The sequence below is a fragment of the Gadus macrocephalus genome, chromosome 4 (assembly GCF_031168955.1).
Source record: "Gadus macrocephalus chromosome 4, ASM3116895v1".
Lineage (NCBI taxonomy): Eukaryota > Metazoa > Chordata > Actinopteri > Gadiformes > Gadidae > Gadus > Gadus macrocephalus.
In genome coordinates, this window is record NC_082385.1 from 23,498,426 (window position 1) to 23,516,250 (window position 17,825).

Sequence of the window (17,825 nt, forward strand, 5' to 3'; positions counted from 1 at the left end):
ATAGAATTCTATTCCGAACCGATTGAGGCGTATATATATATATATGATACTTTTCTATTCCGATTGAGCTGTTCTTCCACATCTATGCAAATCAGATGTGTCCGCATGTAAACGCGGAGTTACATGCACACTCACTGACGGCCGCGTCGCCGTGTCGCAGACGTCAGTGAGTGCGCCGCCGCCCCGCCCGCCCCCCCCGCCCCCCCCCCCCCCCCCCGCACCACACATTGGTCCTTGGTCTGTGGGAAACACTGACCTCCCACCGCAAAGGTTGGGCTGATTCCCTGGTTGATGCCTGACTCAATCATAATAATCAAGCGCTTCTACCGTCCGATTGGCTAAGCCGCACCGCCAACTCGGTGCTGTTGAAAGAAGCTATTAGTCTGCGCAAAATAAATTGGATCTTGTCGCTATGGTAAGTATCAACCCTCTCTCAACAGTTATTGTTTTATTTCGAAAGCAGGCGCCATTACTTGTACGTGTGAACCACTTATGTTAGGCCTATCTCTTGTTTCAGTACCAGCATATGATTTTTCATCAGTTAAGATCGGCCTCGCCTGGAAATATGAATAGGCCTATGGTGGAAAGGCCTGAGCGCTCTACCCGGGCAAAAGGACAGCGGGGGAATGAAGGAGAAAGCTCCGATATGCCTACTGCTGGTAAGTTGGGTTGACACATTTGTAAAGTTAGTGTAATACTCAGAACTGTTTCTGGCCGGGCTCAGCAAGAGCTAGTAACGTTAGTTTTGCTTAGCTAGGGGGTGACAACGTTAATAGCTGCTTGGCGACATCGTAGACTTTTCTTCCCGTCTCGATATTCACATACTTTGGCGCATGTAGCAGTGTTGCGGGTGGTCATTGCCAACTGAATAATAGAGGATTGTCTGGATATCAACCAAAGGCTCATAATTAGCTTTAGACCATGAACCATAAAATTGCGGGACTTTTTATTAACGCCACCACAAGCGTTTAATTGCGAGACGGTGGCGGGACTACTTTTCAAAGTAATAATTCAGCTGCAAATAAGCAACTGTATTTCACCAAAAACAGAAGCCCCTTACCAGTGATATTTATCTACATAATTTTTGCAGGTTTTTGTCTTGTGTGACCTGTGCGCCTATGAGCGCCTATCAAGGCGCATTTTAGTGTCATAAGATGGTATTACTCATGCATTTAGATGTTTAGTGGTGTGACTTAAGGTGTATTCACACATGGAAAGTCCGTTGGTTCACTTGCTTTGGTCCAGACCAAATAGAATTTAGATTTTTTTAGTTTGGTGTGGTCCACTTTCATATTGCCCCTTTTGCAAGTGAACCAGCATTACGAAGCAAAACCTGATCTGAGATCATTCATTCATTGGACAGACATTCTGGGGTGGAGAGAAGCAGGAAGAACGAAATAAAAACTGCGAAATATATCATTGATATAATATGGGGTTAAAAATAATAAAAATGCCTACATCTAGCCTATAAATAAAGAAGAAAAACATCAAATTATTGTTGTTTCATTATAATATGTAGCCCTATGTCAATGCCACGTTATGTGGTTTGTAGCCTACGATGTGAAACATAATGTATAGCCTACTGTATTTTTGCTGCTGGACGCGCGGCTCGCGAGAAGGATAGGCTCAAACTGAAACACAGCTGATTTAGCTGTGTATCAGCTAGCAGTTCGGCGCAGTTCAGCTCCAAACTGACACTGGGACAGTATTGAGTTTGACGGTCCCGTTGGGAAGAAAAATAAAAACACACACACTTCATGCAAAGCGCAGCGTGAACCTGTTGGCACTGTAGGCTACGGGAGACGCTCCTCTCCATCTGATCGCTGAACATATCAGCATGTATATTATGGCAAAAATCATAATCATAATCACGATTATTTTGATTGACAGTGTAATCACGATTATTAAAGACAATATCCACAGATATTCAGGTGCCTAAAACAGGCGTACTCTGGAACCACGCTATGTAAAACACATCCAGAGAGAGGAGGATTGTGCAGAAAAACACACCAACACATATTATGGTGGGGCAGAATTGATCCTTGTGTGGGATTATTTTTGTTGGACTCCGAGTTGCCTGACAGTGGCAGGTGCAGATTCATGTGCTTCATGAGGAGATTTGAATTTATTTTATGCTTGTCAGCGTGTCCAGTCGAGACTTCAGTAGTATGTTTTATAGATCAAATATTATTATGCATATAAAAAAAGCATTGTACTTTTCCTACAAGGTTTGCCTCATATACTCTACTAACATGAATTTTTTATCTATCATGTCATATGTTGCAGTTGTTAATATGGAAAATATTCTATTTCAACCAGGCAAAGTCCAATGGAAGAAGAAGTCAGAAGAGCTGCAGACACGGATAGAGTTGCAGGAGAACGCTTTACTGAAGCAGCAGCTTGAGCAAAGGCCTTCAGCAGAGCAAGGTTTGTAAAGCTAGAGTATAGTTTTACCTGAGGATTTCAATACAGTTTTTTATGATCGCTTAACCACAGTGGGCACAACTGGAGCGACACGTGCAAAACTCAGCATGCAGTTCCTGTGGACCAACCACTAGCTCATTTTTCATTGCTTAAACACAATTTGCAGAACTCTACACACTTATCTCATGGCTTATATCACAACCTGCACAACACTGTGGATTTTCAGCACTTTGTTCAAATGCTAACACACTGCTGTCACAACTGTAAACCACACATTCAAAACAGAATGGACTTCATCCTGGTGCATTTTAAACACTGTGGATTGCAATTTCAACTGAAACACAAGGTGTCTTGTTTTAGACTTGTGAGTGAACATATGTACAGTATATAGGGAAAGTACAAAAATACTTTCTTTTGGAAATGGACCAAGGAAGAAAGGTTGGTGGAGGGAGAAGAGTGGCAGTGAGAGTGTGGATGTGTGGAAGACCTAGGGCCTCTCCGAATAGTCTTTTTTGCATAGGAAATTTCCTTTCCTATCAAGATGACCCGGAAATACTCGGCGGACAGGTGATTCGAATTCTCAAAATACTTAGGAAAGGCATGGGAAAGGAGCCTTGATTCATCCTTTAACCCTACTTTAGCATAGGTTACTCCGGACCAACCTATGCGAAAGGAAAGGAGATAGTGGTATCCCATAATCCTTTACGGCGGCAAGACTTAAAGCAACAGGCCACCGCCGGAGTTTACCGACTCTACACAAATTCATACGAACAAGAGGTAAAACAGAAGAGAGGAGAGGAGAGGAAGATTTAACTCGGCTAAAACAAAATACCCCCCACCCCCCCTCCCCCATAATGATAATAAAGAACTCATAAAAGACCAACATCATAATAGTTATTTTCGTAGCACATAATTTACACCATAAGAAAATAAAATACCAACTTCACATTTAATGAAGTTACTGGGGCAGTTAATTTCAACATCAACATATGTAGCCTCTTTTTATTCCACATGTGAATTGGGATATATCGGAGGGATTCTCACTCTGTTGGCGAAAACCTGATTAAAATCAATATGAAAAGAACGCATGGATCAAAATAGGCTAGTGTTGTAAAACTAGGAAAAGTGGAGTCGAATTCATTTGAAACATTGCTGTCTTTTCCTATGTTCGATAGGAAGCACCTTTCATCTCTCCTTAACCCCGATGACGTTCAGGGGTTAAGGTTTAGGAAAGGAGGCTTATAGGTTAGGAGATTGGACTATTAGGAGAGGCCCCAAGAAGACATAGAACTTTATGTCTGATGAAATACAGTAAGGGCTACACTGATAGACCCTGTTGTGAATCATGGTCTCTCATTGAGAGAGGCAGGTTTGAGAGTGCAACCCAATCTGCAAAGATTTAAAGTTGCATCGGTAATTCGGATTTTTAAAAAAGTTATGAAAATTTGAGATGCATCCTTTCAGTAAATTGCAAAATTGAAGGAATTGACTTCTGTTTTAGAATTATAAAATATTAACACAGATAAATACTACATTCAGAAATGGTATCAATAAGATATACTAAAGATGTATCTATTGAAGCAAACTTCTGATTTTCATTTATTTATGATAACCTAGTAAAAACTGGTTTGTTATTAAATTTCACTCTTTCTTCAAAGAAAATATTACGTAATTTGTGTAAGTAACTCAGATTATTTAAACTGTAAAGATCAAAGTTTGTCATTTGTGAATTGGGGTTTGATGCTTTATACTCTGAGCATGTTCTGAGTGACATTATGTGTTATCGCGATGAGGCTGGTTCATAGTGTTTGCTGCTCTGAGCCTATTTTGCAGGTGATATGAACTGTTCAGCTCCAGTGACTGTTGGTAGTGCAGACTGTAGTTAGATTTTTGCACATTGAGCTCCAGTTGTGCCCACTGTGGGTTAGCGATCGAAAAAAAAACTGTAATGTATGTGGCTTCACTACAACAACCACAATATTGGAGTTCACCCATTGTATGAGGGTCACTCTACGTCACAACATCTGATAGACATCAGCCTATCAGGTGGGCACTATTCACACCTGCGCCTTACAGGTGAACGCTGCAAAGCCGGCCAGCTGCGCTCTTTTAAAAAATACACAACTGTTACGGTAACACCCTCAACTCTACCGGCAGTGGGTCGGAATGAGGAGGACACCGATTTTTGACAGGCTTACTTTATTCCCGTTGCACTCACTTTACAGTAGGTTGCATTAGCTTATGCTGCTTTCTCTCGCTTGCATTCACACACCCAGACTCATTCATTGCTTTGCTTGATTGACACATGCTTACCGCTCACTCTCCTCGCTCGTCCATGCACTCACTGAAATCCCTCAAACAACAACACACTGCCATTCTCGCTCACTCACTTAGGCTACACTGTCTCATAACACTACTATCAAGATTAGGGCCCGACCGATTCATCGGCCTGCCGGTTTAATCGGCCGATTATAGCCTTTTTGAAAATAATCAACATCTGCCAAAAAGACGCCGATTACAACTGATTATTATTATTATTTTTTTTTTTTTCAAATGTTATTGCGCTTAGTATCCTGCAGATTGCACTCCTACTCGCCTGGCTAACTAACAACTTTAGCTGGAGTAAAAAAGAGCAGATTGAATTTTACCGTACAACATGAAAGCACGCTCGCTCAGGCATCTGCGCGCTCACCTCACCAATGTACACAAGACGCGTTGTTTGAGCATGTTGTGCCTGTTTTTCTTTAGGTCCCAGGCCATGTTAATTTGTTATACTGTAGACTCTAACGGTGAGACCATACTGCTCAGCACGCACGTGTTAGTCACTGCTCACGAGCGCAGCACATTGGGAGTTAGTTATTTATTTTACATTTTACATTGCACAAATTTTTGACTGTAAATGTATTCTAAAACACTCAAAGGTTCTGCATTCAATGCACATATTCGTCAAAAGTGTTTAAAGTATATTTAAACACACTGGTTCATAGTGTTTGCTGCTCTGAGCCTATTTTGCAGGTGATGTGAACTGTTCAGCTCCAGTGACTGTTGGTAGTGCAGACTGTAGTTAGATTTTTGCTGCCCGGGTCCTGATGAGGGTGCGCAAGCATGACCACATCACCCCCATCCTGAAATCACTGCACTGGCTCCCTGTCCCACTCAGAATTGAGTACAAGGTCTCCCTCCTCACCCACCAGTGCCTTCTCGGACTTGCCCCCCTCTACCTTCAGGAACTCCTCACCCCCCCCCCGACAACCTCACGTACACTCCGTTCAGGATCCACTCACACCCTCCAAACCCGACATACGAAGCTGTGCACCATGGGTGATCGGGCCTTTTCTGCTGCTGCCCCTAGACTATGGAACGCCCTCCCTGACCACCTGAGGGCTCCACAGACTACAGCTCTTTTTAAACGGAACCTCAAAACCCATCTCTTTAACCCATTTAAGCCGGGAAAGCATTGCCGCTGTTCTACCTTTAAAGCCGGGGGCGCTGTTGCGTCATTCTACCTTTAAGGACGGGAAAGCGTTTGCGTCGTTTTTCTGTAAAAGGGGGGTTTTTGCCCAAAGTGTCGGCCTCTGGGTCAATGAAATGCATCAGAATAGACACATATAGGTGTCAACTTGTTCCTCGTGAGTTTAGTTCAGAAATTTCTTCAAGCAAGTATGGCGGAATTTGAGACTGAAGACTTTTCTGACGGTAGCGATTTCGAGTTTCTCGGCTTCGAAGATGTTGATGAGGCCGAGTCCTTTGATGACGAATACGAACCGATTGACCGGGAATTATGGTTAAGGCACATGTTCGTGAATGACGACGAGGAAGAAGAAGTATGGAATGGGGCTATGGGAATGGGGCTGCTTGTGTTGCCGGTGCGAAGAGATTACTGGCGACAGAGTAAGAATCTCTTTCGGACGCAATTCGCCAGAAATATGTCCCGGGACAGATTTGCGGCCATCTGGAGGCAAGGACAATAGTAATACTTATTGATTGGGATGATGCTGTAATAAGTAATTACTACAGTTTATATGTAAGAGATGTATTACTGTCCCGGAGATGCGTAAAGCACCCGGGTGCGTAAAACCAGATAAGCTTCTCTGGAATGTCACTTATACTTATCAATAGTAATACTTATTGATTGTGATGATGCTGTAATAAGAAATGACGACAGTTTATATGTAAGAGATGTATTACTGTCCCGGAGATGCGTAAAGCACCCGTAAAACCAGATAAGCTTCTCTGGAATGTCACCACCAGTGGCGTAACAAGGCAACGACGGGCCCGTATGCAGGATGTTCAAGGCTCTTCCAAAGAATAGAGCTTCTTTGGATTTCACACCTAACTGCGATCTCCAGAACAATAAGGCCAAGGCTACTATACATTCCCAAATTATAGCCTGTATCTTTTAATTACGCTACTTCTTAGGATGGAATGCAATTGTATTTGTATTATGCATAATACTTTTATTCAGTAGTCATCACATACAAGTGCATGTAATTTAAAACGCAGACTGTTTACAGTTTTAGTCCCAGTCTGTTCCCCTTCCCATGTTTGTTATTATATACTTTATTACTTTCTTATATACTTATTTCACTTTATTATACTTTATTTTTTTTACAGTTTTGTGCTGTTCCTGCACTTTTACATATTTTTTTACTTTTTTATTTACTTTTCTACCTGTATGTAAATATTGTAAATATTTGTAAATAAAAACTCAAATTTCCCATGAAAGCCACAGGTGTCAGCTCTCAAATACTTTTTGAATTGTGTTCCTATCTGTTACAGGGGCTGAGAAATCAGTAATTTAGTAGGCGTTGACACAATTGCTGAATTTCTAGAAAAACTTCAGGTTTTGGGGGCTTTTCTGAAATCGCCTATAGGTTTTACAGGCATTTTTTCCAGGCGCTTTAGGCCTAAATGGGTTAAAAGAGCATTTAGCTAAACTTTCTTTGAGGTTCCCCCTTTTAATAGTTTTTTTTTCTCTGAAGCACTTTGAGATTCTTGAATATAAAGTGCATTATAAATAAAATTTATTATTATTATTATTATTATTTAAGGTATCAAAAACTACGTTTTATATGCTTTTTTTTGTTTTGTTTTTAATCGGCCGATTAAATCGTAATCGTAATTTTTCTCTGAAAATAATCGGCATCGGCACTCAAAAATCAATATCGGTCGAGCCCTAATCAAGATACATCATCCACTTCCGAATTGCCCTCCAACAATTTAAAATTAGAAAAATCCTCCACCTCAAACAACACATCTGTGTGACATATGAGCTCACATCGTGTAGCGATAGTGCCCTTAGACTCTCTGTCACTCTGCTTTTCAAGGAAGTTATATCATTTAGATCTTCTTGAGTGACAGCTAGATTAACCCAGCGTCCTTTACAGCCACCTTCTTCCTAACTGAGCCGTCAGAACCTTGGTCAGAACGCATTTTTCAAAATTGTGCAGTGTGACAAGTTATGCTGAGACTGGGGGTAAAGTTACCCTTAAAAGTTGTTTTAAGTGCTTTTTTCTGCTTTTCGTCATTTCCCAGGTGACAAAGTGGACAACACTGACACTGAACCAGAGTCAAACACTGACGCAAGTAGCAGCTCCAGCACAGACTCAGATTCCAGCAGCAGCAGCTCTTCCTCCTCTGATGGCCGAAAGAAAAAGAGGAAGCACAAGAAGAAAGCAAAAAAAAGGAGCAAAAAGTCGTAGAAGTCGAAGAAGTCAAAGGCCAAAGGATATCGTGGTAAAGTAAATTATATAATTGTGCTGTATTTCTTTAGGTTCAGACATTACATATACAGTGCTGCTTGAAAGTCTGTGAACCCCTTGACCATTTTGGAATTTTATTGTGTTTAACCATTATTAATTAATTTTTTATCAATACCAGTATTTTTTTTTAGAAATAACAGAATTGTTTATCAATTCAACATTTTTCTTTTCCGGAAATCAATTGTTAAAACAGATCAAACAAATGATTTGCCAACTGTTGTATGTGCAAAAGTTTGTGAACCCTGAGCTGCATTGCCTAAAATCGAGCAGGTTAACACAATCAGGTGGGCCAAATTGAGTGATGAAATGGATTTTTTTTCCATTTTCAGTGACAACAATATCGGATGTGGTGAAGCGGTACTGCCAGGTCCTTCGAATAATTAAAAGGGGACACACGATGTCAAGGGCATTCCTAAAGGCAGGCGTCTCAAGAAATGCCGTGAAGGACACCGCCGCAATCGCAGAACTGTATATAGCTTACAGAAGTGTCCTGGAGGAGATAAAGGGCAAAAAGACGCTCCTCCATTTAGCAAAGGTCTGCGAATCAAAAATAGTTGGAGAGCTTTCTTTGAAGATTGAAGAATTTAAAAAGAAAAAAAAAACTGATACCATTCACCAAAAGAGGCTGAGGCTGAAATGGACAGAGGAGAAAGGGGAGTGTTTTCATTTATTTAAAAAAAAAAAAAAAAAATTGTATTTGTTCAAACGGTAATGGTCTCTTTGAAATTTTCCTTTGTAAAAAAAAGTTCTGTTAAAGTTTAGTTTTTTTGAAATAATAAAGTTGCTTTCTTCTCTGATATGCTGCTTATGTGTTGTTTATTTCACTTTGCGGTCATCCAGTTTTACTGATCAGTTGAGCAAAACTTGTCTATTTTGTACTGTTACTAGTTTGTAGAGTGTCTACTGTACTCAACTGTTTTCACTTTAATTTGACAGTCCTAAGACCTCTCTACTAATGCTTAGTTGAACATCGACTGATAGTTTGTTGAGAATCAACTATTTTCTCTGTTTTGCTCTGTTAATAGTGTGTATACACTAAACTGTTTTCACTTTAATTCGACAGTCCTAAGACCTCTCTACTAATGCTTAGTTGAATATCGACTGATAGTTTGTTGAGAATCAACTGATAGTCAACTATTTTCTCTGTTTTGCTCTGTTAATAGTTTGTAGACACTAAACTGTTTTCACTTTAATTTGACAGTCCTAAGACCTCTCTACTAATGCTTAGTTGAATATTGACTGATAGTTTGTCGACAGTCATATGACAATCAACAGGTTGTCACCTACACAGGGTGCCTATTGATTGATAAAATATTCTCATCTTTATTTTACAATGAACATATATGATCAACAGAGGGTTGAATGTTCATTCATTAGAACACATTCACATGTGTTCCTTGTGAGTGGGGGAAAGTTGAACCATATGAAACGTAAGTTGAGAATTGGTTAATAACAGCAGTTGATAGTCAACTTACTAGAAGTTGACACTCAACTGATAGTTGAATATTTGTAAAGAACATGTAGTAAAAAGCACAATGTCTGTTGCAGACTGTTTTTGTAAACAAAATAAAAATATCCTATAGTTAACTAACACTTAGTTGAATGCATGTTACATATTTGTTGACAAGCTCTGTAGAGTATCAACTAACTCACTGTTGAATATCAACTAAACATCAGCTAATAGTGCAACGTGTAGTTAACTTACAGTTAGTTGAATGCTTGTTTCTTATCTGTTGAAAGCTTTGTTGAATATCAACTAACCATCTACTAATAATGCAACTAATAGTTAACTGACAGTTAGTTGAATGCATGCTACGTGTACAAAACAACATCAACTAATAGTGCAACTTATAGTTAACAGAGTTAGTTGAATCCTTGTTTCTTATCTGTTGAACAAGCTCTGTCAAATATCAACTAACCATCTACTAATAGTGCAACTTATAGTTAACTTACAGTCAGTTGAATACATGTTACTTATCTGTTGATATAGTTCAGTTGATTGTCAACTCAATTAACTGTTGACATGCAACTGAGTATCTACTGATGGCTTGTTGAGTGTCAACAGTGGACTATCAAAACTATAATACCTCACTGAGCAGTGTTTTTGATCTCCATGCCCCGGTCAAATCACGTATTGTTAATTTCTCACGGTCTGCTCCATGGTTCACTCATGAACTGAGGAAAATGAAAACAGCTGGGTGTGTCTTGGAACGGCGATGCAGGCACTCTGGGCTCACAGTCCATAAGCTGGCCTTCCGTGAGCATCAAAAGGCCTACTCAAATTCCCTTAAAGATGCTCGCTCACAGTTCTACTCCAGCCTAATAAATGAAAACCCTGGAAACTCTAAACAGCTTTTTTCCACCATAAAGCATCTCCTGAAACCACAACCATCCTCCTCAACTGAAGCTACAGAAGAGCAATGTAACAGCTTCATCGACTTTTTCAGATCAAAGGTTGACAGCATTCGCTCTGAGATGTCCAGCTCTCCATCTCTGCTTCCCTCTGACGCCAACACCCTATCTGCAAGTGTGCTGTCTCCCCTGCATCTTGCTGAGGTTCAGGAGAGCCATGTTGAGGAAATCATCAGGAAAATGACACAGTGGATCACACAATCCTCCTAGAGCGCCTCCACACCACCATTGGACTGTCAGGCTCTGCACTCAAGTGGTTCCAGTCCTACCTATCTGGCAGAACTGAGTATGTCTCACTGGGAAGATGCAATTCCAGACAGCTCCCTGTCTCCTGTGGTGTTCCACAAGGGTCTGTCCTCTGCCCCATCCTCTTTATTATCTACATGCTCCCCCTCGGCTGTGTTGTCAGCAGACATGGGATGTCCTTCCACTGCTATGCCGATGACACACAGCTGTACATCAAAACTGCCTCAAGCCCCTCTGCTGCCATGTCATGTCTCACTGCCTGTCTTGGGGAGATAAAGGCATGGATGAGAAACAACTTTCTCCAGCTAAACAGCAGCAAAACCGAGGCCCTTCTTGTTGGCACTCCACACCAGGTTCAGTCATCCTCCATAACTCATCTCACCTTCGACAGTCAGGTCATACCCCTCTCCACCACAGTCACAAATCTAGGAGTTAGGTTTGACCCTCACCTCACCTTCAACGATCATATAAAGCATCTGTGCAAAATCTCCTACCATCTCAAAAACATCGCTAAGCTCCGCCCCATTTTAACCCTGCCAGATGCTGAGAAGCTCGTCCACGCCTTCATCTCCTCAAGACTGGACTACTGCAATTCACTGTTCACTGGCAGGAACATCCAAAAGCTGCAGTACATCCAGAACAGCGCTGCCAGGATCCTGATGAGAGTCAGGAAATACAACCACATAACCCCCATTTTACACTCACTGCACTGGCTCCCTGTCTCATCCCGCGTTGACTACAAAGTCCTCCTACTCACCCACCAATGCATAAACGGTCATGCCCCCCCTTACCTGCAAGAACTCATCACTCCCCAAACATCAACCCGCCCCCTCAGATCAAATAACAGTCTGTCCCTGCAGATCCCAAACACCAGGCTACGCACCATAGGCGACCGGGCCTTCGCCGCTGCAGCCCCTCGACTGTGGAACAGCCTCCCGGACCACTTAAGGGCAACACAGACACTAGACTGTTTTAAGACTGGCCTAAAAACCTTTTTATTCATAAAGGCATTTCCTACTTTTTAAAAAATGTAAACATTTTCTTAAACTGTCCTTTTGTCCTTTAGCACTCTGAGATTCTGCTTAGAATGTAGAGTGCTCAAAAAAAAAAAAAAAAAAAAAAGTGTTACCAAAAGAACATCCCCATCAAATCTCTAAAGTCGATAAGCATGACTTAATTCATGACTACCATGTCCAGTTTTGCTGTTGTTACGTGTTAGCTGAGAGTGAAAAGGTTTTAAAGGATAACTACAAATAACCAATGTTAGAGAAATCTGTTTGTTTTGTTGCGCGTTTCTGGATTTTTTATATATATATATATATATATATATATATATATATATATATATATATATATATATACAGTGGGGCAAAAAAGTATTTAGTCAGCCACCAATTGTGCAAGTTCTCCCACTTAAAAAGATGAGAGAGGCCTGTAATTTTTATCATAGGTATACCTCAGCTATGAGAGACAAAATGAAAAAAAAAAAAATCTAGAAAATCACATTGTCTGATTTTTAAAGAAATTATTTGCAAATTATGGTGGAAAATAAGTATTTGGTCAATAACAAAAGGTCATCTCAATACTTTGTTACATGCCCTTTGTTGGCAATGACAGAGGTCAAACGTTTTCTGTAAGTCTTTACAAGGTTTTCACACACTGCTGCTGGTATTTTGGCCCATTCCTCCATGCAGATCTCCTCTAGAGCAGTGATGTTTTTGGACCTTCGCTGGGCAACACGGACTTTCAACTCCCTCCAAAGATTTTCTATGGGGTTGAGATCTGGAGACTGGCTAGGCCACTCCAGGACCTTGAAATGCTTCTTACGAAGCCACTCCTTCGTTGCCCAGGCGGTGTGTTTGGGGTCATTGTCATGCTGAAAGACCCAGCCACGTTTCATCTTCAGTGCCCTTGCTGATGGAAGGAGGTTTTCACTCAAAATCTCACGATACATGGCCCCATTCATTCGTTCCGTCACACGGATCAGACGTCCTGGTCCCTTGGCAGAAAAACAGCCCCAAAGCATGATGTTTCCACCCCCATGCTTCACTGTAGGTATGGTGTTCTTTGGATGCAACTCAGCATTCTTTCTCCTCCAAACACGACGAGTTGAGTTTTTACCAAAAAGTTCTATTTTGGTTTCATCTGACCATATGACATTCTCCCAATCCTGTTCTGGATCATCCAAATGCTCTCTAGCAAACTTCAAACGGGCCCGGACATGCACTGGCTTTAGCAGGGGGACACGTCTGGCACTGCAGGATTTGAGTCCCTGGCGGCGTAGTGTGTTAGCCTTTGTTACTTTGGTCCCAGCTCTCTGGAGGTCATTCACTAGGTCCTCCCGTGTGGTTCTGGGATTTTTGTTCACCGTTCTTGTGATCATTTTGACCCCACGGGGTGAGATCTTGCGTGGAGCCCCAGATCGAGGGAGATTATCAGTGGTCTTGTATGTCTTCCATTTCCTAATAATTGCTCCCACAGTTGATTTCTTCACACCAAGCTGCTTACCTATTGCAGATTCAGACTTCCCAGCCTGGTGCAGGTCTACAATTGTGTTTCTGGTGTCCTTTGACAGCTCTTTGGTCATGGCCATAGTGGAGTTTGGAGTGTGACTGTTTGTGGTTGTGGACAGGTGTCTTTTATACTGATAAGGCGTTCAAACAGGTGCCATTAATACAGTTAACGAGTGGAGGACAGAGGAGCCTCTTAAAGAAGAAGTTACAGGTCTGTGACAGCCAGAAATCTTGCTGATTTGTAGGTGACCAAATACTTATTTTCCACCATAATTTGCAAATAAATTCTTAAAAAAAAAATCAGACAATGTGATTTTCTGTTTTTTTTTTTTCATTTTATCTCTCATAGCTGAGGTATACCTATGAAAAAAAAAATAATAATTACAGGCCTCTCTCATCTTTTTAAGTGGGAGAACTTGCACAATTGGTGGCTGACTAAATACTTTTTTGCCCCACTGTATATATATATATATATATATATATATATATATATATATATATATATATATATATATATCGGCATATCGGATTTTTAAATCACAAAATATTCGTATCGTTATCGGCCTTAAAAATCGTATATCGGTCGGGCTCTAGTACGTACCCCCCACAGGGTCCTTTGTTTAACCCAGGGGTTTTCAAAGTGTGAGAGAGTGAGCCCCCCCTCAGAGAAAAAAAAATTCAGCTGAGCCCCCCCCCCCCCCATTTTTTTTTTCTAAATACCTGTGTTTTGAAAGCTATTTTAATTATTTTACACATTTGAAACATCTCTGATCATAATTTTAAAACATTTGAAACATATTTTTGAAACATTTGAAACATATTTGTTAATCATTACAACATCTTAAAAAATCTGTTTTTAAACAGATCTCTTAACACAATTTAACAACTTTATCTAAGCATGTTTTAGCTTAACCTTTTTCAAATACATTTGAACATCTTAATCTGTGTAAACTGCCAGTCGAATCAGATCTGCATTTTCAGTCCAGAGATTAGACTAATCTGCGGGGTTTGTTTACCGGCGTTGCTATGGTGACCTAAATTATTATAAGCAACTGAAAACGATGCCGGTAAGAAACTAAAACTGTGATTCTGAAAAAAGTATAAATGCTATCAAAATTCCGTTTCGATAGTATTGAAGATACAAGTGTGCAGATTTGTTTAATGGTTTGAACGATGGTAAACGGTTGAAAAAGGAATGAGTTACGATGTCTAGAAGTAGGTGTATCAGAATGGGCTGAAAACGAAGCGGTATGAAACTAAAACTGTGATTCTGAAGAAATTTTAAATGATATCGAAATTCTTGAGATACAAGTGTGTAGATATGTTAAATGGTTTGCACGAAGATAAACGGTTGAAAATTGATTCAGTTATGTTACTTCTACAGTTGAAGTACGACTGATGATTTGAATCATCGACTTTCAGGGTTTTTTCGGGTTTATTTTTTTCTCACGTCGCGCCCCCCCTGAAGAACTCTGGCGCCCCCCAGGGGGGGCGCGCCCCACAGTTTGAAAACCACTGGTTTAACCGCTTCTCTAATCCATCGTTGGTAGTTTCTAACTACAAACTACAAAGTTTCCTCCTTTGTCACCAAAACGGACCACAAACTCAACATCTGAAAGCTGACACAATGAAATAAATTAGCGCAGGGGTTGGCCGCAGGTGGTTTCTCTTGCAAATGGTTTGAAGGTAGCTAAATTAGACAACCTTCTCCCGAGAGGCATATCGTGCTGCACATCAACGAGTGGGGCCCGTGGTCTGGCCCAGATACTATCTGGATTTTAGACACCGGGTCTGTCTGTCTGTCTCTCAAACACACACACACACAGTACCGTAGGGCCAGTGTGTAGGTGCCGGGCTGTCTCTGGCTCTCTCTGATGAGGTAGCTGCCCTCGGCCTGGTTCAGTAGCTGGTCAGCATCCTCCCGGGAGACCATACCGTGGTACCTGGTAATATAGCACATATTACACAGAATCAATCAATCTCCCTCCCTCCCTCCAAACATAAAACATCCTCTTCTCTACAGTTGGGGTAGACATTAGTGGCACTTAAAGATCAGGGAGGATCAGAAAAGATATGTTTCGTGGCAGTTAAAATATTTAAGCCACTACAGTTTAGTAACTTTGATTCACTGGAGACATCACTTTTGTTCCAAATTTGTTCACTCCCATAGACAACGATAATTTAGTTTGATTTGAGCTGTGGGTGGAGGGTTTTATTGCAAAATGTAATATAATACAATCCTGTTTAATAACTCCAGACTAGACTAGGTATGGCTAGGTCGATTATGTAGTCTTCAGGGCCCATTGTCTTGGCAACTGGGACCTAGGGTGGTTTGACTATTGTTTTACATGACTAAAGACAACCCCCTCATCTACATGAGCCCTGGAGTTAGCATAGCGCTGCTGAGGACGGTGTTAGAACAGGTTTACATTACTGGGGGGAACAAAGAATACATAGAGAAATAAGAAAACTAACGTACTCTCTTCCGTAATATTTAGGCCGGTTGTCCACCTGAGGAGGAACACAACGCGGTAACAGTGTGAGATTGCAGACAAGAAAGGAGACATTTTAGGACAATATTTGATCATTTGACAGAGCAGACGGTGCAGCCACACTCTACTAACAATGTAGAAAAGGCCCACAAGTAACTCTGTGCTGCACACAAGTGTGAACATGCACTGGAGCACACGTGAGGAGGGACGGGGAAATATTGCACCGGCAAACACAGGAAAGGACTGAGCGCACAGAACATTCGGTTGTTTTCAGCACATCCGCTGGCCGGGCCAATAAATCGACAAAGACCCACCAAGGTGGGGCGAATATTAATTTACACGCCCTAGTATGTCTGAGTAGTGTGTAGGAGCAGATGTATATGCACATCCAATTGTTGGTGGGGCAACGTTACGCATGAATGAGGCCACGTCCACACAGAGGCGATTTTTTGGTGAAACCGCATAAGTCTTTTGCGTTTCGGCCGACCGTCCAGACGGAGCCGGCGAATCCGGTGCCCGAAACCGCACATTTCTGAAACCACCCTCGGAGGTGGTTTCAAATCTATCCGGACCTATGAGGTTTCGGGTTAGGATTTGTGTGGACTCCTAAAACGCAAACGATGACGTCATTAGCCCCCCACCAGCAGGGGGACGTCAGAGTTGCGTTGAATTTTTTATTTAACATTTTATTTGTATTATTTTTGTAGCTTGAAATAAAGCCCCTTGATCAATTGAATTACTAACTGTACATTAAAAAGTGTTTCTGCTCAATTTAAAAGGTTGCATCTCCTCGTGACTGAATATTTGTATACAGCGCGCAGGCTGTATACGCGCAGGCTTGATGTGCTCCACTTTTTTCTGTGGAGAACCAGCACCCTGAATATTTACTACAGCTCGATGCGGTTTCGCAATGACTCGTTTCGGAGATATTCCTGAACTGCATAAAACAAAATCGGATTGTTTTCGCCTGTTTTGGCTCTGTGTGGACGGGGCCTGAGCAGAGGGCGCACAAAATATACTGCTCCCAAGGTGTTTATTTTCACAGGCAACAACAATGGCAACGTACACGTGTGTGTGTGTGTGTGTGCGTGCGTGTGTACACAACGCCCCTCCATATTCAATATTGTATCTGAAAACACCTTCCCTTTCATTCATTCTGTCAACACTGGACACTCACATATCTCCTTGCTCAAACCCATGTACATCTAGAAATGGTTCCTTCAATATCTGGAAAAGTTAGCAAAAATAGCAGGCGGCTTGTGCCGCTCGAAATGGCTGTTATTTCAAATTGCACATTTTAATCTGATCGGTTAATCTGTATTAACCGGTTAATGAGGCTCGGTGGTCGGTCAAGAATATTTTACGTTTTCGCCATCCCTAATCTGTATGAACACAACTCATCACAGCATGTGCTCAATCGGGAACAGATGTGTACTTCCCCATCATTACCTTAACACTGGTGTGTTCCCTCAAAATAAGGTCATTCTGTCCCACAGAATAGGATGGGAACATAAGAGACCCGATGAATTCAATCAATAAGTCATTTCTACTTGGAATCGGGGAAATTCATTCATGCAATGATGCAAGCACTGAGACTCTTCGTTTCTGTCATACACTTGTAAAATACTCAAGCAGATCCAAATAATAGATCAAAGACTATAGCTGAATTCGGAATTGCATTTAATTGGTCACTCAAATTTAATAAAAGGTTAGAAAGTCACCTTATGTGGGAATCTCTTGGCACCTCACGATTCGATTCCGGTTATGAGGTCAATGATTGGATTCCAAAACGATTATCGATGCATCTCGAATTGATGCCATAATATTTTTACGTACATTTCCATGTGTGATTTTGAAAAATATGACCTCATAATTCATCTGCGTTTGCTACTCTGAGTTTGCTTATCATTTTATACTTTTTTGATGATCATTAAAGACATCAACAGATGAATTATCCAGTGTTTCCCCTATATGCA

At 41.2% G+C, this 17,825-nt stretch overlaps 1 protein-coding gene across 3 annotated transcripts in view; it reads right to left on the minus strand.

Annotated features, from left to right (window-relative positions):
• LOC132456375 (N-chimaerin-like) overlaps window positions 1-17,825 on the minus strand; it is a 66,608-nt gene that overhangs the window by 41,177 nt on the left and 7,606 nt on the right. For 2 of the 3 annotated variants that reach the window (XM_060050718.1, XM_060050717.1), the window contains one exon: window positions 15,187-15,300. In XM_060050718.1, the coding sequence (XP_059906701.1) occupies window positions 15,187-15,300 (114 nt within the window). Of the gene's footprint in view, window positions 1-15,186; window positions 15,301-15,836; window positions 15,869-17,825 lie in introns of all 3 variants that reach the window. The other variant, XM_060050716.1, reaches the window with a different exon arrangement.